Here is a 20,192-nt window from a genome sequence, read left to right as displayed (position 1 = left end):
ACTGTGTACACATGAGTTCATGCACGTAGGAATGTGTGTGTATGTTAGTGCACAGCTGTGCTGCTCTCTTGTCCTCCTGCAGCTGATCTATGTAGCAGGGACACAAGGAAAGTGTTTTGCATTGATAAAACGCTTCTCTCCCCCCTTTCCTCCCCTCCACCTACCCAGTCTGACCCCCTTTGCAGCAGCACAGTAAACCTAACATGCTGAAGTCTCTTTTCCTTTCTCTCTCATCTTCTTGTTTTTCTAGATGTTTCCTCTGCCAGTGGCTAATGGAAAAAACAGACCCACGACCCTAGCAAGCACTCAGTTTGGAGGATCAGGTACTGTCATCTGAATTGTTTTTTACTTAACACCATAATGTTTCTTGCAATAAATGAGTTGCTTCCAGGGACCCCAAAGGAGGGGTGTCTGTAGTTCTGGGTTATGTATTTTTCTGGTGTGATTTCCTTGTTACTCCACGTGTCTGCGGGTAGGCAAAGCTGTTCTTGCTGATCTGTCTCCAGAAATCAGTACCTGGGTTGAAGGTTGTTGTGTTGCAGCAACCTGGGAGCAGGCAGTCCGTGCTGGTCTCTGAAGTTGCTTAGATGGAACTTGTGTCTGCAGGTGGACTCCCAGAGTTTTGCTGTTCATCACTGAAGATGTGTTGGTAGCTGCTAATTCCCGTGGCTCAGCTGCCCAAAAGGAAACTGATGCAGTTTGGATGTCTGCTCCATTCAACCCCAACAGCAGCTCCCTGTTGTTGGGTGGGATCTCAGTGTTCCCAAAGAGACCTTTGCAGAGGCCTGGCCAGGTGCCTCTAGCTTCCTGCTGTTGGGTGGGATCTTGCCATTCCCAAAGGGACCTTTGCAAAGTGTTCCTGGCCAGATGCCTCCAGCCAGCATGGCTGTCCTTGGGGGGCAGGCAGCAGGGGTGGCTGGAGCTGTTTCAGCAGCCTCCAAGCTGAACCCGACTGTGGTTTTGGGGTGCTCTTCAGCAGAGCCTCACCTATCATGCCCTGCCACAGTGCCCCTAAAGCCGGCAGCTCACCCTGCTCCCAGAAGTGCTGAGTGGCCCCATCTCTGCCAGCCAGGATCACAGAATCACAGACTGGGTTGGGGGGGACCTTAAAGCTCATCCAGTTCCAACCCCTGCCAGAGGCAGGAGCACCTTCCAGTAGATGTGGATGCTGAGGAGGGACCAGGGGTGCAAACACCAAAGGACTTTGGGAGCAGGGAGGAGTGGGCTGGTGGTGCTGCCGCGATAGGAGATTCTCTGAAGGGGCCCATGGCTTTACATGTCTGATGGGGAGAGGTGGCACTGGTTAATTTGAGGCTGAAGCAGAGAATTCCTCAGCTGGGGAATGGCAGGATGGTGCTGTGCCCTGCCAGGCTTTTGCTGCCCAGTAAGCTGCTCTGTGCAGGGCTCACTGCGGTCCCTGGCACACAGGAAGTTCAGGTAATTTGCCCTTCTTGCTGAAACATGCTGATGCTTTATGGATGGTTAAAACATGACCTTCCCTACCCTGGGCTGACATAAACTGTCCAGGGTAACTCCTGGCCATGTGGAATGACCATGCCCTCAGAGCAGGAGGCATCCTGGGATCCTGGATGGGATTTCTGGATAGCAGCTTTGGTGGCACAGGACGCTTTGGGCAGCTCTCAGGGGAACCTGCAGAAGCTGGATAGGAGGAGACTTCTCTGCCCTGCCCTGCTTCTGCCTGGTTTTGGCCAGGGAAATCTGATGCTTTCAGACTACACTATTCAGCTGCGTGTCAAGATGGTTTCGAGCAAACATTTTTATATGGAGGGAAGCTGTTGAGTGGGTGCTGGGGGAAATTCAAGGGCAGAAAACTCTTGGGTTACCCCAGATGGAAGCTGATCTCTTCAGTGTTTCTGTGTGTGACTTCTGCTGTTAAAATAATCCACAAAATACATTCTGCATGCTAGGGAGAGAACAGGCATGGAGCAGCTTGCATTAATTCATTTCCTGCTTGGGGGCTGGCTTGGCTGTTGGGTTTCTAGTGCTGGCCAGTGAGGAGAGGCTGAGCGCAGGGCTCTGGTGCAGGCAGCACAGGGACCAGACCTCCCTCCGCTGGCTGTGCAGCAGCCAAAATGACACAAAATCTTTTATTCTCCATCCCTCCCCCCTCCCTTTTTTTCTCTCGGGTGAGTGAAAGGTGATGTTGACACCACCCTTCCTCTGGGCTGCTGCTTTCTGAGTCTGGCTGTGAGCAGTTCATAAAGAGAGGACTGATATTATACAACTGCTCTGAAGGCAGTTGCACAATCACTGCTGTCCCAGTCTCAGGGCTCTGCGGCGGCTCTTTCGTCCTGCCGTGAGCATCCTGGGTTAGAGATGGTTAGGACAAGGGGAATGGCTTTAACCTGCTGCTCTCAGGCAGAAGCTGTTCCCTGGGAGGGTGCTGAGGCGCTGGCACAGGGTGCCCAGAGAAGCTGTGGCTGCCCCATCCCTGGCAGTGCTCAAGGCCAGGTTGGACACAGGGGCCTGGAGCAGCTGCTCCAGTGGAAGGGGTCCCTGCCCATGGCAAGGAACTGGATGAGCTTCAAGGTCCCTTCCAACCCAAACCAGGCTGGGATTCTATGAGTCTAAGCCTTTTGCTCCAGCAGTGAAGTTACCCCTTGGGCAGTCATCCTTGGCCTGCACTTTGGAGAGGAGGGGGCATGTTTCATTTGTGTGTTGGCTTTGTGACTTCTCTCTGGTCCTGAATGTTTGACAATTGTTTTTTTTGGGTGGGATGAATCACTGCAATAGGATGGTAACAACATGTGTCTGTGGGGAGGATCCAAGGTGCCTAAACCCCATCCTAGATAGTGGCAAATGGTTGTTTTCATAGTTTGTTGATGCTGATTTATCTAAAGTCACTAATGGACAGCAAGGTACAATCAGATATGAACCCATCCCCAGCAGCAGAGCCAGCCATCCGCCTCAGAATTTGATTTGAAGTCAAATTGTCACCAACCCTGATGTGGTCAGACAATGAAGAGCAGATGGTCCTTCCATTTGGGGATCTGGACTTGCTGAGGCAGGCGAAGCGCCTTGCAGCCATGCTGTAACCTGGACCTGGAGATTAGCTCCCTAAATCTTCCTGCCTTGTTGGGAATGCCTAGGCTTCATCTTTAATGTGTCCCATGTTCGTCAAACACTCCTGTTTGTTTGGATCCTGTACCACTGATAAAGGATGGCACAGCATTTCCCCTCTGCTGCTCTCCAGAAAGGAGAAGTTGGCGCTGGTTTCCCTAAGTCTTGGCTTGGTGGTGTGTACCACAGTGCCAGTATCTCATTAATGGGGGGTTATTGTAGTGACTACAAGGTAATGAACTGATGTGCCAGGAAAACTGATGTTTCTTGCTTTTATCCACCCTTGGACACATGGATTTCTGGCTTCTCACTTTTCACCTCTCTCCTCCATGGGGCAATCCTGGTGCAGTATGAAGCTTTGTTTTCCCTTTTGGAGGAGCTCTTAACTTGAGGCTGTTTCCTCCCCAGGAGAGGAAAAGGGACAAGACAGTGGCTGGTGACTCTGGCCAAAATGCCTCACTTGCTGTGATGAAGTTCTTGCTTCCAAAGTTCATCTGGCAAAGAAGGGAGCAAAGTCATTTGAAGCAGTGCTGCTAGAAAATGACAGGGATAAAATTGCCCCGAAGTAAACTCATCTTCAGATCCCGCTTAATAATTCACAGCATCCTAGCCTGGTTTGGGCTAGAAAGGACCTCAATGCTCCCTTAAGGTATTGAAAGGCCACAGTAGATTGCCCTGGCCAAGCTCCTGGTGCCTCGTGCAGGTGGTCTCTTTGCAAAGGGGAGGCCATTTCTCTCTCCCAGGCCAGGAAAACTCAGAGTGTTCAAGCATGCCCTCCAGCTTTGAGGTCCCTTTGCTTTCCTCTTTGTCTCCTGCTTTTATTTTAAGCTCTGCCACTGTTTCCCTCACTTTTGTCCTTAAATGCACCGGGGAGGAACTGGTTCAGCTTCCCCGCCACATGGACAATTCAGCACCTCCGCTCTGCTCTTTCTTGGCAAGGAGCAGCCCAAACAATTGCCACTGGGATGGAGCTGACGTCATGCCGACCGTGTCTGCGGCATTTATAGCACATATAGGTCACCACAGGGAAGTTGCTCTTCTGGGGCTTTGAGCTGCAACTTGTGTTCTCCAGCCTGAGCTGTGTGGTTTATGTGAGCTGGGACACTCAGTGTGTGCCTATTGTCCTGCTCCTGGAAGGCAAGGGTTTCATCATCCCTCCCCACACTGTTTGTTTATGATTTGCAGTAGCACAACATTGAAAGCCATGTCCTTCATCCCCCCCTTCCATGTCATAGTTAGTCATAAATGACTAAAGTGATAGAGCCGAGCTCCCTCCCAGCACACTTCATTAAACAGTGCCTGGAGCACGAAACCACTTGTGCTGAATTTCGCATGGAAATAGCCATTTTTAATTGACATTAAGACAGGAGGAGTGGCAGGAGGCAAACAAGTTTTCATTGTCTCTTCCCAGCCCGGGCTGGGGCATGGGGCTGTCGCCTTGCGGCTGTGGAGTTTTCAGCACAGTCCGTGCGTTCCAGCTCTGCCTTTGTTGCAGTGAATGAGCTGGGACTCTGCGGAGCAGGGAAATAAAGCTGAGGCAGATGGTTGTGCAAGGTAAGGTATCATCCGTGGTTAGCATGGAGCGTGGGACTGTCTCCCCTTCCTGCTGGAAACAGTGCACGGGGCCAGGTTTGTGTCCTGTTGGAACAGGAGCCTGGGCAGACTCCTGCTGACAGATGATTCTGCATGCAGCAATTTTCCTTCCCTTTTGAGCAAGTGAATTCACCATTAAATGTCTTTTCCTCCTTGCTTTGTGCTGAAGGGAGTTCCCTTGTTCAGGATCTTGGTGGCTTTGGAAGGGGGAGTCCCCTTTTGGTCTATGCTGGGATTTCTACCTCTGAAATTTGCTGGGTGCTTTTGTGCTGGTGAGGATGGCGAGCTGAGGATGGTGAGATCAGGATGGTGAGATGAGGCTCATTGTCGAGGGAATGGCTTTGATCGGGGGAAGTTCATAACATGCACTTGAAGCTGGGGAGGTTTTCAAAGAGTTACAAGCTGGTGCATGTAACAGATTTTAAGTTACAGCGTACTGAACAAAGTAAATGCATTCTCCCTGGAGGTAGGTGAGTCCGTGTTCCCTTTGAAAGCCTGCTTTAAACAATGTTCAGACTTGGATACCTGTGGCAACAGCACTGAAAGTAATAAATTCTCTGGAAGATGAGGTTGTCTCTTTAATTTCGGCTCTGGTGAGCTGTTTGAAGCTTGAATTCTTTGGTGTGTGCACGCAAGGCTGTGTTGGGTGAGGAGGGGAGGGTCTGGGGGTGCTGGGTGGACATAGGCTGGGTGGTTTGCAGTGAACCCAGGGAGGTGAGGGAGTTGTGAGGAGCTAAGGGCAGCTTTTCTGTTGCCCTGCTGTCAGCAGTTGAGTTCCAGGCTGCAGAAACTCATTTGCAACTGTTTCCCATAGTGAGGAAAGCAGGAGCTTTTCTTAGTAAGGATGTATCACGTTTTCCTACTAAACTGCCTCAAGTTTTCCCACATGTTCTGTTTGTGCTGAAGTGGGAGCGATGGGCTTTGCTATTTTGATAGATGATGAAAGGCAGACATGAGGTGCACAATATGCAACTTTATATTTAAAACTGGCACTTCCCATTAAAGAACGTACTTGAGGCTGCTTGTTTATGTTGCGGTTGTGAACGTGCCCATGCAGCAGCCTTGCAAAGCTGTCACTAAACACAAAGCCACCACAATACAAAAGTCAAAGCAGGAAAATTTCCTTGCCTGCCTATTGGCATGACTGGTTCTTGCAAATACTACTTTTGAGCCATTAACAAAGGAAAATGCTGCGAGGGCTGGAGCAGCTCTGCTCTGGAGCCAAGCTGAGAGAGCTGGGCTGGGGCAGCCTGGACAAGAGAAGGCTCCTGAAGGGGACACCTGAGAGCAGCTCCAGTGCCTGAAGGGTCTGCAGGAAACCTGGAGAGGGGCTTGGGACAAGGGATGTAGGGACAGGCCAAGGGGAATGGCTTGAACCTGCCCAAGAGAGGGGAGACTGAGCTGAGCTCTGAGGCAGAAGCTGTTCCCTGTGAGGGTGCTGAGGCGCTGGCACAGGGTGCCCAGAGAAGCTGTGGCTGCCCCATCCCTGGCAGTGCTCAAGGCCAGGTTGGACACAGGGGCTTGGAGCAGCTGCTCCAGTGGAAGGGGTCCCTGCCCGTGGCAGGGGTTGGAGCTGGAGGAGCTTTAAGGTCCCTTCAACCCAAACCAGGCTGGGATTCTGTGATAGGATTTTATGAAAAATAAATAAGATAATAAACAGATTATAAACCTTGCCATGGGCAGGTCGATCTGGCAAAGCTGGGAGGTCATCTTAGCCTGGACAGTGACAGATCCTTACAACCCTCCGCTGCTCTCTGCGGTGTTCCCATTCCTGCTGCTGGCAGATCCCACTCCTGGGATGTAGGAGGATGCTGCTGAGGGTATGGCAGGGGAACACCCAGGGTGCTGCACCTCCGGCCAGTAGCAGAGCCTGGAGGACTTTCAGTGCAGTTCATCTCCTGTGCTTGTCAGGTGCGTTTAACAGCTTTCTGCTTTGCTGTTGGCTTTGCCTTCGGGAAGCTCCTGTTCTCCTTCCTGTCTCCTTTCTTCTCCCTGCTTTTCCCGTGGGGTGGCTCCCGTTAACCAGCACACAGAACAAGCTTGGAGGGGATGAAAGCTGGGGGCAGGGAGCATGGGTCAGCAGGAAATAGCAACCATGGGGGAACAAATGGCAGGGGAAGATCTTCACGCCTGTTGCAGACAGCCTGACATCACTCAGTTGATGCCTGTGTCCCTGCTGCCCCTCTGAGCAGAGAACACCCGGTGCTGAGTCTTGCTGCACGCTCAGGAGGCCCTTCTGCCCATGGGTTCCCAAAGACTTTGCAAGCCTTGATTAACACATTAGCTTATCCAAATTGAGTTATCTATGCCATGGAGAGAAGAAAGATACCTCACTCCTTCAGCGTTGACTTAAAGTTTAATTAATTTTGTTGCCAAATGAGGCATGAAATACAGTGTGAAATATCTTGTGGTGCTGCATGCGTAATTGTACAGGGGACTGAGAGCACAGCGAGTGCTGAGGATAGGAGATCACCTGAGGCAAGCTGGGCATGGAGTTCCTGTAGCACTGCAGTGCGTGCATCTGGCACAGTCACAGCACTCACTGAGCTGCTTCAGGGGGATGTGCTCCCCAGGGGAGTTATTCCCGATTAATAATTCATAGAATCCCAGCTTGGGTTGGCTTGGAAGGGATCTTAAAGCTCCTCCAGCTCCAACCCCTGCCACGGGCAGGGACCCCTTCCACTGGAGCAGCTGCTCCAAGCCCCTGTGTCCAACCTGGCCTTGAGCACTGCCAGGGATGGAGCATCCACAGCTGGAGGTGTTCAAGGCCAGGCTGATGGCCTGAATTCCGCTTTTGGGATGCCCTCTGAATTCAGCTTTGGAGAACTTCTGTGGCAGCTCTTTTGATGCTCTTCTTGCTGCCCTGATGCATGGCTTGGAGGGTAATGTCTTCACAACGCCTTGCTTCCCCCCTAACGGAGGGAAAGAGGCAGTGCAAGAGTTCTGCCCTCTTTATCCTGGAATTTCCAGGTAAGTCTCCAGGTAGCCCAGCTTCAAAGCCAGGAGGGAGAACAATCCAACAATCTAGTCCATCTGCCTACTAACCCTGAGCAGCACATCCCCACCTCCAGAGTGACCTAAGGCAATGTTTTCCTCTTATATTTAAGTGGAGATTGCATCAGGAGCTGGAGGGAGGTGAAGTTAATATGGCATAAGCTTTTTCTAGCTGGGCAGTCTTCATGCTTAGACAGGGACTCCAAAGAAACACATTGGTTTCATTTCAGAGCAGAGGGAGGAAGAGCAGCTTCCAGGATGCATGTGGCTTACTGGAGTAAGCTTTTAGTCCACTATGGCTTTTTGTCCCACCAAGTGGGGCAGAGGGAAGAACCTTCCAGGAGAGCAGAGAGGCTCCCTGTGTCCTGGCTGCAGGGTGCTGGGGACTGCCAGCGAGCTCAGGGTTCTCCTTTAGTGGTAGCCCTTGTATCTCTGTGGAGCCAGTGGGCAGCAGTGGTGGCTGCCTGGAGCTCGCTGGCCATCACTCAAGAGCAATTTCTCTCCTTTTCAAAGAGTCTTGAAGCATCTTTTGCCCCTTGTTCACCTTTGGGGACATGGAATCTGTGAGCTTTTCCCCCTCCAAAAGCCCTGCCTCCATCTCTGTGTCAGTGCTCTGTGCTCACAGGCATGGTGTCACCCAGGGGACAACCCATCGTGGCCTTAACCTGGAAGAAGAATCAGCCAAACTGCTGTAGGATGAGACTTGGAGGACACTGGGGTTGCCTCTCTCACCCTTCTGCCTTATCCTGCACAAGTGGGGGGGACATGATCGTGACAGTGACAAAAGTTGTCCTTGTGATGGGGAGTGTGTGACCGCTGGTTGGCAAGCAGAGAGCCCCTGGGCCCCTTCTGCTTCCTGGGGTTTTTATTAAAGTGAGGTGGTCTCTCTTCCAAAGGCTCCTTAATGCCCTGTTAACATTGTTATACAAAACAGCAGTGTGCCATTTAATTAGGAGAAATACGTCCTAACCTCTACCATATGTTGCTCTTCTCTGATTTGCATTTGAAAGTCCAGCTGAATTTCAATGCGAAACTGGATTTTATCCAAATGATGAATGGCATCAGAGGCTGTGAGAAGGTGGATGTGCCTCCCTGTCACATATGGTTGGGGTTTTGGGTCGGGGGGGATGTGTGTGTGTCTCTTTTTCTGTTTTAAAGAACATTTTAAAGCAAGGTTCCTTTATTCCTTGGGCCGTGGTTTCAAACTGTTCGTGCCTTTCCTCTAAAGCCTTAAGTGAACTTGGCTGTCTGGGTGGTCATTCCTGCATCTTCTGAAGTTCCCCCAAGGGAGGGGGATTAGATTTGCTCTTAAGCAACATGTTTTCAATGGCAGTTCATGGCCAAGGAGATGAATCTGCTGCCAAACCTCCCTGTGCTTCTGGGTGCTCTGTCCTTGTGATGGCCTTTATTGACCTAAAGAAGACTTCTTGGTATGGACAAGCAAAAGGCAAGTGAACAGCCCAGCCGTGCAGGCTCTGAATCACCTTCATGACAGGAGTGTGCTCAGGGTTATTCGCTTCATCCCTGCCCCATCCCTGGCAGTTTAAGGCCAGGTTGGACACAGGGGCTTGGAGCAGCTGCTCCAGTGGAAGGGGTCCCTGCCCATGGCAGGGGTTGGAACTGGATGAGCTTTAAGGTCCCTTCCAACCTGAACCATTCCATGATTCCCTGGTTCTCCAGCCCGTCAGAGTGGGGTTTGTGCCCATGGGGATCCGCTCGTCTCCTGGCATGCCACAGGCTGAAGCTTTTTGGCTTTTTGCATGTAGTTTGTTGCAGTGGTGGCAGCTCCAAGCCCCTTCCCCAATGGGGACATCCTTGCTCTCTCTGGGGCAGTGCAGGGGGGAAGCAGTTCCCTGGGGGCTGTGGAACAGGAGCTGAGCCCTCTTGCTGCTGCTTGGGCTGCTGGAGGAGCCTTACAGTGGCTGGGTCCATGGCTGCGCACCCCAGCATCGCTGCTGGACTTGGCCACTTGGTTAGAGGTTGGGTTGTTCTCCTTGTCTGAGGTGTGAGTTCAGCTCTGTGACAAGCTCAGCATTACACTGGGTGTGCTCACACGGTTCTTGGGGACCTTTTACCTCACCTACATGGCAAAAAACCCTCTTAAAAGTCTTTCATCCCCAGATGATTTCACTGTGGATCTGTCTTGGGGAGGAGTCACCATCCCTGCAAGCGTTCACACACTGCAGACAAGGCCCTCAGTGCCAGGGGTTAGTGGTGGCCTTGGCAGTGCTGGCAATGGTTGGATTTGATGAGCTTCAGGTTCTTTCCCCATCTGGTTGACTGGGGTTCTGTGCTTGCCTGGGTGCCAGCCACGGTGCTCGCAGGGGGAGCTGCTTGCTGCCGGTTTCTCACTTTTGTTCTCCTTTCTCTTGGCTCCTTGAGGATCAGTTCAATGGTGAAGCCAGTTTTTGGTGGGGTTTTGGGTTGTGTTCATGCGGCTGAACTGATGTGATTACATTTCCAGACCTCGGTAATGGAATAACAAGTCAGGAAGCTCCTTTTTTGGTATAGATATACAAAAAAAAAGGAGAATTTATGTCACTTCCAAATCATCCAGTTCTCCAGTTGGGAAGATCTTTCCCTTTCTCAGTTACTCTTGACATGAGGGCATTTTGCTGCTGTAGCCGTGTATGCAGACCCCACTGCCTTTCACCCTTGTGCTGTGCTCAGCCACTCCCCCAGAGCATCCATGAGGTTGTCTTGGGTACCCAGAAAGATGGATCTTCCCTCCTCCAGGAGAGCTGCCAGCCCATAGTGCCTGTGTCTGTGTCCCAGTGCTGCATTTGGGGCAGAGACCTTCACTGGGGCAGTTTCAGCAGCATCTCGAGATGCGTTGGCTTTTGTGCTGGCTCTGAGGTTTCTGAGCTGGAAAACAGCTCAGCCAGATCACCTTGCCATGGCAACTTCCTTTTCAAACAGAAGGATGTCATTGTGGAGTTAGTGGCTTCCCATTATTTTCCCCCAGTTTGAGTGCTTCCTTGCTGTCGCTGCCCCAGTGTCCTGTTGCTTTGGACACAGCGAAAGCCCAGCCCAGGGTGCTTGTGTCTCAGGTCTGGCTTCCCAAAGCACCTAGCTGCTTCTCCCTGTCCAGGATGGAGCTTTGAGCTGGGGGAGCCCCAGCCCTCCACAGCCTTTGCCCTTCTTTGGGTATGCTGCACAAAGGTAGTGAGTCACTTTCCATCAAGCCGATGGTTACCCTGCTCCTGTCTTGTATTTGTGTTGTGTAGCCAGCAGGATTATTTATAACTTCGCCAGCATCCCGAGCCTATTGTTTCAGCACAGAGCAGGAATGACTGGATGACTTCCTGAGGGTTTTTTTTACCACCCCCTCGTTTTTTGTTTTTTGTTGTTTTTTTTTTAAATCTGCTTTTCCTTCCAAGTATTATATTCACCAGTTGGATGCTTTCCCCCCACATCTTCCCCTCTTGATTGTGCATTTGTGCTGCTGACAAGCCCACTACCGGTGTTGCTTTAACTCTGGAAGCTCTCCCAGGAAAAGCCAAGGGCTTTGAATGACACAAATGGCTCTTCCTGGGCCTGCATCTTGCCTTGGTGGTGCTGAGGATGGAGGCAGGAGGCTCCAGCAGTGCTGTTAAGAGGAGGGTGAGTGCCTGTGCGCTTGCAGGTACGTTGTGCTATGCATGCTGCAGGGGTTGGTCTGCTCAAGGCCACCAGCACAGGATGGCACCTTTTAAAGCTTCAGCCTTTTTGTTGCTGCCCACTGAAGGTGTGAATTGGAGCGGTGCAAAGGCCTCACCTAACCCCAGGCTGCATGGGGTGAAAACCATTTCCATGCTGGCAGTGGGTATTGCAAGACTTAGGGGTCATCTGTTTTAGTTACGTCCTTCCTTGGACATCAGTGGGTAGTCAATGGAGGGAAGTGTGGGTGATTGGGTGATCTCAGATGGTGTGAACCTTTGGGAAGGACCAGCAGGTTGAGCATCCTTCGGGAGCAACACACAGCAGCTTCTTCTTGCCCAAAAAGCCCAGGTCCGCTTTGGATCTTCTAGTTTGAAATGGAGACCCAAGACTTTGGGTTTGATTTGACTGAATTCTCCTCCTGGCCAAGTGAGATGTGGGATGCTCTGAGGTGCAGCCTTGCTGCTGCCCATCCCCAGTTGCATTTCCTTCATCAGCTGCTTCTCGGCTGTGATGTAATGAGCAGGCTCTGAGGTTGGACTGGCTGCAGCCACAGCCTGCACAACCAAGCCAGGGGCTGAAACAGCTGAAGAGGAAGGAGGCTTTGCTGCCTTGTGGTCAGCAGAGATCCTGCAGAAGTCCTCTCAGTTTCTGTTAGCTCAGAACTCAAAACTTCAGGCTTGTTTATTTTTAAGCTGCTGTTTCCAGCTGAGGTGCTTGCACATCCCCTGCTCATCCTCACCTGGTTGCTTCCTGCTTGGGAAGCGTGAAATGGATCCAGATGGAGCTCTGCCGTGCTGGAAATGCCACTCGGATGTGAGCAGCTCAGAGTGGGAAGGGAGTCCTGAATTCCATCCTATGGGGTTTTGACACACTCTTCATAGCCGGCTTTGCTGTTATAGGTTTCTTGGGGTGCAGAGCAGTAGGTGTGGGTCAGAAACCAGGGAAGTGTTGGATGAGATGCTGGCTTGGGGAAGAGGTGATGCTCCGAGAAGGACCTAAGAATTGAGGCATCTCGGAGAGCTGATGTCCAGAGCCATAAGCTCACAGCTTGTTGCAGTCCAAAGTGAAGATCCTTTGGGCCAGGCTCTTAACACAGTTCTTGTTAAGAGCTGGTTCCAAAGACTTTACAGCCCAAGTGGAGCAGTTTCAGGTTGCACAGGAGCGCGTGCATCCCAAAGGATGCTTGTGCCACCTGCTAGCCTGACACACTGCTGCTCATTCCTGTTCCCATGGTGTTTCTCTTCTCCTAGGTAGGGCACCCTTGAGCTGGCTCCTTCCCATCCCAGACTCAGTTGTTTCAGTTTTCCCTGGCTGGATTTACAGGCAATGATCTCCTGAATAACTTGCTGGGATGATTCCCAGAGCATCCAGCTCAGCACAGCATTTCCCTGGAGTGGTGGGAGAAGCCAACCCTGGATGCCACTGAATTCCCCCTTCCTGCTGCGCCTCAGGTTCCTTTCAGTTAAGACGCATGGAAAAGAAAGATATGGGGAGCTGCAGCTTAACATTCCCCACTGTGAAATTACTGCAGCTTAGGACCTCTGCCAGCAGGATATGGGCATCTCCTGCAGCACACTACCTCATCCAGCCCTTCTGGGTCAGCTCAGGAATAGAGAACAGCGCTTCTTCCCCAGCTTGCTTTGTATTTTAGAAGCATTGTGGCTTTTTGTTCCCTTTTTCTTTAAATGGTTTGCTAAAAAGTTGAACCTGTAGAACTGAAGCTTTTTTACCCCAAGAAGAAAACTGAAAGATCAGTGGGACCCTGTGGTTTGCATTGCCAGTTGCAAGGGCTTTCAGGGTCCTCCTGTGGGTGAGGCTCCCAGCCCTGGTGAGCACAAGGGCAGGCTCCAAGAGGTGACCCCACAACATGTGGGTTAAATAGCTGGAGGTAGGTTTGTCCACGCAGGTATTTAAGGGATAATCTGTATTGCTTTATATTGTGCCAAGAGAGGCTGTCTCAGCTCTGGTCTCTGCCTGCTGCGTTTCCAGCTCTGCCCTAATTTTTGGGCAAGTCTCTCCATATGTACAATAGCTCGAAACAATTCTGTTCCCTAGAGAGCCTTTGAGGTTTAACATTTGTAAAATGCTTTGAGATCTGCAGATAAAGGAAAGCAAGACAATAAACAGCAACCAGGGCTGTGCCAAAGAAATACCCTGTATCACCACCGCAGAGCTGGGCTGGATTGGGTGGAGATGCCTTTTGTTAGAGGGCAAACAACTGCTCCAGAAGCCCCTGCTGCAGCCTTGCTTGGGAGCCCTGCTCGCAGGAGAGGTGCAGCTAAGCCTGGACCCTGGCTTTTAAAGGGGCTTGTGTTAAGGAGGTAACATCTGTGGATAAGAGCATGATTGGGACACTGAGGTGAGCTCCCCTCTGTCCCCTCCACACCCCCCCATGCTTCCCATTGCCTGGGATGCTTTCAGGCTGTCCTGGGGCTCCCTGTGTGAGGACCTGGTCTGGAAGATGCTGCCTCTCGCCGCAGTCCATCATGAAATCCCCTGGTGAAGTTAATCCACTCCATAAACCTCGTTAACTTTCTTCTAACTGCCTTTGCCTGTCCTTAGAGTGAACTCCTTCCCAGTCCCCCAGACAAAGGCAGGCAGGAGTGGGCAGGGACGGAGGAACCGGAGCTGCCGAGCTCCTCCCCAGCATTCCGGGAGCGCGGCTGGGGCTCGCACCACTGGGCTCCTCGGCGGACCATGGCATCCCAGAACAAGCTGGTTTGGGGTAGGTTCTTCGTGCCAGACATCTGGCGACACTGGGGTTTGTTTGGCAGATGGAGTGTGAAGGAATCGTTCTTAGCGGATCCGTTGGGAATTGTGCTCTCGAGGGATGTGGAGGCAGGTGTGCTGCAGTGGCAGGCTGGGAGTGTTCAGGGATCCTTCTCCCCTCTTCCCCATGCTCGGAGCACCTGCTTTTCCGTACTGTTGTGCTTTTGGGCAGGAGCAGAGAGCATGAAGGCTGCTTGAGGACATACAGCCCTGTTTTGGGGGCAAGTTACGTGGCTCGACAAGAATAGCTCATCCTTTTCTGCTGCTTCCCTGCATCCCCCTGTCATTGTATCCGTAAATCCCTTAAAACCTATTAAAGCAAGCTGGGACAAGTGGCACAGCAGGAAGAGAAGGATACGGAGTTGGAGGTTGGCTCCAGCATGCAGTGAAGTTAGTTGCCTCCTGAGGGTGTCTTGAGTGGGGTGGTGACCAGTGGTCCCCATGCTGGAGCTGCTGGGGATCACTGCTTCAGCTGCGGGGGGGTGAGGGATGGGGATAGCATCACCTGAAGGGGAGTTCCTTTCCCTCTGGGGGGATGGTTTTCCTTTCAGCTGGCTTTAGAACTGAATCAGACTGATGCCCAGCTCTCCAGAGATGGCCTTACTTTAATTTGTGCATATCTAGCTTTTTAACTGAAGAGAAACCAGTTTATGGGAATCAAATACAAATGGTGCCTGCTTTGAGATGGGGGGGGGGGGTTAGGGTTAGGGTTAGGGTTCATGGAGGGGAAAAAAATGTTCATGGAGGGGAAAAAATGCCTTTGAGCTTCTTGTAGTTCTGAGAAACATGAGAAACTTATTAATGGTCAGTTTTACTCGTCAGTTGTGTTGGTATTCCTGGTAAGAAATATTACTGTTTGTCTAGACAAAGGCACTAGAAATCGTCACATCATATAGTGGAGACACAGACAAGATAATCTAATAGGTCTCTTTTTGTATCCAGTTTGTTCCTCTGAATAGCACATAGCACTGATGTGAAGAGCATTTAAAGGGCTTGGATGCAGTGTGTGAAGCCAGGCTGGATGCTTGCATGGGTTTGCCACGCTGGCCCCAAAGCAGGGGGAGAAAACCAGCTCCCACCCTTGCCAGCAGCACTGCATCACCCATCTGTAGCCCAAATGATGGCTTGGTGCATGCCCAGGGCAATGTAAACCATGGAAATGAGGTGGAAATGTTGCTCCTTGGTGGTGTAAGAATCAGAAGGATAACACCTGATTTCAGGAGATCTTTGTGGGGCTTCCTAGGAATTGTGCAGTGGGGTTTTCTTTTGTTGAGCATGAGAGCTCAGGGCAAGGAGGAGCAGGTCCCACCGCTCACTGCTGAGGGATGCTGGAGCTGCACCTGGGAAACGTTTGGAACCCAGCAGGCAGGCAGAAAGTGGTGGGTAGTCCTGGGAAACAGAGGAGCCGTGCTACACAGTGAGTGCCATCTACTGGCACCTCGTCCATGCTATTGACACCTTAACCCCAGGGAGAGGGAGAGCTGTCCCCAAGGTCTCGGCATGGGACCTGCTGTGGGGGTTCTGGAAGAAGGGCTCGGGGTGCCCAGCCTGTTGACAAAGGGACAGGGATGGGCTTCACCTCCATTCCTTCAGCCTGATTTCTACTGAGGTCAAGGGGGCTGATGGAGACCTTGCCTGATGGGCTCTGTGCTGTCTGCACCATAAGCCTTTATACTTTAGGGGCACCAGGGCAATTTGGGGCATGCAGTATGGTTATGCAAAGGTTTTGCAGGGGAAGGGACAAGGGAACATCTTGAAGTGCTTATGTTTAAAAAGGAAAAAAAGTCATGGTTCTTGGAAATGGGGCTTCTTAGCAGCAAGTCCATCGAATGCAGCTCTTTTTAATGCAGTCTAAATAATCAATGGTACATTCAATTACAGAAATATTTGGCAGAGCTCTAAATAGGTCACATCTGTCCTGAAGCATTGTCTGAGGACATTAAACAATGTCTTAAGGTACATTTCTTACCATGCTGTGTCATACTGACCAAATTCCTTAAGAGCTGGTACCTGGGAGGGAAAACTCCTTGTTCCACATCCCCAGATCTCTGCACCTTGTATGGGACTGGCACTTGGGTTTACTTCAGGGATGCCTTAGTAAGTCTGGCTTGGAGATTTGGGGCATATTCAGCTGCAGTGTAACTGGGCCTGGCCAGGGGGACCAGTAACAGACTGGGCTTGGTAGCTGCTCTGTTGCCCCCCCAGCATGCGGTTGGGGATGGGACAGCAGCAGGGAGCCCGTGGGGAAAGGAGACAGCATGAAGATGAACCTTTGTTCTGGTGACTGCAGGCTTGGAGCTGTTTGCAGGCAGGAGCTGGAGCAGGTGCTGGAGGGAACAGTTTGTCTGGGAAACTTTGCCTCATTGTGTAGAACAATTCTGCTCAGCTGATCCTTCCTGTGGCTGAATCATCGTCTGAGCGAGCCCATGAGCTATCCCTGAGGCTGCATCCGCCGGGCTCCAGGGCAGCTGGGACAGGCCGAGGGGAATGGCTTGAACCTGCCCGAGGGGAGACTGAGCTGAGCTCTGAGGCAGAAGCTGTTCCCTGTGAGGGTGCTGAGGCGCTGGCACAGGGTGCCCAGAGAAGCTGTGGCTGCCCCATCCCTGGCAGTGCTCAAGGCCAGGTTGGACACAGGGGCTTGGAGCAGCTGCTCCAGTGGAAGGGGTCCCTGCCTGTGGCAGGGGTTGGAGCTGGAGGAGCTTCAAGGTCCTTTCATCCCAAAGCCAGGCTGGGATTCTATGACCTTGCTCTGCCAGCAGAGCTGGAGGGTGCTGGGCTGCTCAGCACCTTGCAGGTGCCGCTCTGCATTTTGGGTTAGAATAAGCACTCCTGGATGTGCTTTAGCTTCAGCCTTCGTTTCCCCTTTGGGACTTGAGTTTTCTCCTTGCTCCAAGGCAGTTTGCAGGGTGAGTGCTGGCACGTTAATAGCAGAGTCATTGAACACCAGCCCTCTCCCTGCTTACAGAAGCCTTCCACATAAACTAGCAAGGGCTCCGCGCTTGTGTCCACGTGTCTTTGGCCATTTCCTATCATCTCCACCATATTTGGACACAGTCTTTAATTTATCTACTTTTTAACTGCCTTTGGCCTCCTCACTTGCGGGCTGGGGTGTGGGGCTGAGATGGGGGGGGGGGGGTTCACCTGTTTAGCAGCCCTGAGTCAGAGCCTGCTTTCCATGCATGGGTTTGTTCCTCACCCTGTCCACAAGCACTGTGGGGAGGGCTGAAGTGCTTCATGGCATCCTTCTGGAAGGGGGTTTGGGTCTGAGCCACCTCCTTCCTCTTCTTCAGGGTTGGTTTTATCACAAGCTGCGACCAAGTGGCTCCTCTCCATGGCTCAGGGCTCCTCCTGCTTCTCCCACCCTCCGCTGGCCCTATAGCCCTGCTTTTGTTTCTGTGTAGATGGAAACTGAGACCCAGTTTCCATCTACAAGGAGAGCAGCAGAGCTCCTTCTCTGAAATCCATGTGGATCTGAGGCGCTAGCAAGAAAAAAGCCCCAACACCTGCTATCATCTGACTCGACCCAATGTTGTTCTTGGCCTGTTGTTCCCTTGCACTTTTGTCCCTTAGACCTTCCTTAACATCCTGCTTCTTGCCAAGCGTGGATGGGCTTGGATGGAGGCTGGGGATGAGGGACACGGGTAGGTTCATCCCAGAGAGGCTGTGGACAAGGGATACAATCGGTGTGTCCTGCAGGCTGCTGACCCTATGAAAGCACCGCCGAGCCGAGCCCTGTGTTATTCTCTGTTCCCTTTTCATGCTGCTCCTTTGTGCTCCTTTGGTCATTGCCGGCTCTTTGTTTTTACAGCTGGGGGAAGTGTTTTGAGCTTTAAAGTTTATTTGCTTCCCTCTGGTTGTCGTCACAGGTTTGGGGTTGCTTTTTTTCCTCCCTGTGGCATCTTGCTGGATTTCCATGGAGGTATCTCTGCATTCCATGCCTTTCCAATGGAGAGAGCCGACTTCTTTCCTTTGCACCCCCAAACCAGCCTGGGGGCTGCCTTGGAGCCTGCTCCATCCTCACAGAGCAGTTACAGACACGCATGGGCTGTGGCACAGGAGAGAAGCAGTGTCCTGGCCCACAGCAGAAGCTTTGAATGCTGCTTCAGTTTGAAACATGTTTGGAAACACATGCATCATCTCCTAGACCAGAATCTAAAAGACCAGGAGTAACTAAAGTTATTTCTTTGGCTCTTTCCCCTCTCTTTCTGGCTTTTTCTTTGTTGTTGGTTGTAGATTTAATTCCTCTCTCATCCCTTGTCCAAAGCCAATGGGAATGAATCATTTTTACCAGTACCTGGTACTGCTCCCATCTTTCCCTAGCCCCCACAGGGGGTTGGAACTGGACGAGCTTTAAGGTCCTTTCCAAACCAGACCAGGCTGGCATCTATGATATGAAGTGGCTGTCTTCAGTCAGGCTGTACCATCCTGTGCCTTGCCATGCTCCATCCCTTCCACAGGAACACCCAGCACGGAAGCTCCCACTCCCAAACGACATCCACCAAAGTCCTTTCTTTGTCCCCAGGCAGCAGCTAAGCTGAGCCTTGCTGTCTCAGCCACCTTTGGTCCAACCTCCCATTGGGAAGCAGTGGAAAGCATGGAACAGAGCTGCCCTACCTGGGGTGAGGACTTCCTGAGCTGCGCCATGAGCAGGGGCCTCCAGGGTGGCATTCCCAGCATCCCTTTGCTGCCTTCCAGCTGTTTGGTGGCTTTGGGGGCATTTTGTTTGCTTCTTTTTTCATTATTATGATGATTATTCCTGTTTTTAAATTGTTTTGTCCTGCGCCGGGAAAAGGAAGCGCACAAATTGTATGGGCCCATCCACAACCCATGTCCTGTAAACAGCTGCCGCCTGCTGCCTTTCCCCCACTGCTTTTTCCTCTTCGGGGCTGGTAAATAAACAGGCAAAGCTTCTCCCAGTGCCTGCTGTTCCCCTTGCAGGGGCTCGGCCTTGCCCAGGGAATCCCTGCATGCTGAAATGGGTTTTCCATGCCGGAATGGACAGGGCTGGGGAGGCAACTCTCTCCTCAGCAAAAACAAGGTTGCTGCTTTGCCTGGGACTAAAGCTAATTACCAGGCGACTAATTTTATTGATTTCAAATCCCTTTTAGCAGAGATTTTGCTGTGAGGCTGATCAGCAGAGCGATTAGGACACAAAGCCGCTTAATTTGGAAGTGTTTATCAGGCAGCCTTCTGTCACCTCTGCTTCAGATCAAACTGCAGCGGAGGCAGGTGGGGAGCCAGTTCCCTGTGCTGCTCCTAGAGCAACTGGGGGGCTAGTGGAGGTTAAATGTGTTCATAACAGAATCATCATAGGATCACAGAATGGGTTGGGATGGAAGGGACCTTAAAGCTCCTCCAGCTCCAACACCTGCCACAGGCAGGGACCCCTTCCACTGGAGCAGCTGCTCCAAGCCCCTGTGTCCAACCTGGCCTTGAGCACTGCCAGGGATGGGGCAGCCACAGCTTCTCTGGGCACCCTGTGCCAGCGCCTCAGCAGCCTCCCAGGGAACAGCTTCTGCCTCAGAGCTCAGCTCAGTCTCCCCTCTCTTGGGCAGGTTCAAGCCATTCCCCTTGGCCTGTCCCTACATCCCTTGTCCCAAGCCCCTCTCCAGGTTTCCTGCAGACCCTTCAGGCACTGGAGCTGCTCTCAGGTCTCCCCAGAGCACAGCAGAGGGGCAGGATCCCCTCCCTGAGCTGCTGCTCCCGCTCTGGGGGTACAGCCCAGCACACGGGGGGGTTCTGGGCTCAAGTGCTCTCTGAAGCCAGGCCCTGGGGAGCTTCTCCTCATCCAGCACCCCCAAGTCCTTCTGCTTAGGGCTGCTCTCCTAATCACAGTGGGCTGCTGGCTGCAGGGGTTTTATCCCCAGCTGCCAGCAGGTTCCTGACCTGCTTCCAAGACACGGCCACTGCTGCAGCTGCAGAGCTGAATTTGCCTCCTTTGCTTTCAAAGCCTCACTGCGGGCTCCTTCTGCTGCATAGACCCTTGAAGGCAGAAGATGGCATCTTCGTGGTAGCTGTGGCTGCTCCCAGCCCTTGCCCAGCCACCAAAGGGGCTTGGCCTAAATATTTTTAATAGACTTTACAAAAAAAAAAGCCCAGCCTTGTGGTTTTGA

At 52.0% G+C, this 20,192-nt stretch overlaps 1 protein-coding gene across 13 annotated transcripts in view; it reads left to right on the top strand.

Moving 5' to 3' along the window:
- TCF3 (transcription factor 3) overlaps window positions 1–20,192 on the top strand; it is a 68,970-nt gene that overhangs the window by 11,453 nt on the left and 37,325 nt on the right. For 11 of the 13 annotated variants that reach the window (XR_004550403.1, XR_004550402.1, XM_034070965.1 and 8 more), the window contains exon 3: window positions 251–323. Coding sequence is in view for 11 of the 13 variants with exons in the window: in XM_034070965.1 (XP_033926856.1) it covers window positions 251–323 (73 nt within the window). In the remaining 2 variants the exon portion in view is untranslated. Of the gene's footprint in view, window positions 1–250; window positions 324–4,578; window positions 4,636–13,941; window positions 14,036–20,192 lie in introns of those variants that run through there. The other 2 variants (XM_034070971.1, XM_031042794.2) reach the window with 2 other exon arrangements.

The sequence above is a fragment of the Melopsittacus undulatus genome, chromosome 19 (genome assembly GCF_012275295.1).
Source record: "Melopsittacus undulatus isolate bMelUnd1 chromosome 19, bMelUnd1.mat.Z, whole genome shotgun sequence".
Classification (NCBI taxonomy): Eukaryota; Metazoa; Chordata; class Aves; order Psittaciformes; family Psittaculidae; genus Melopsittacus; species Melopsittacus undulatus.
The sequence above is the reverse complement of the archived record's forward strand: the minus strand, read 5'-3'. Positions and strand labels throughout refer to the sequence as shown.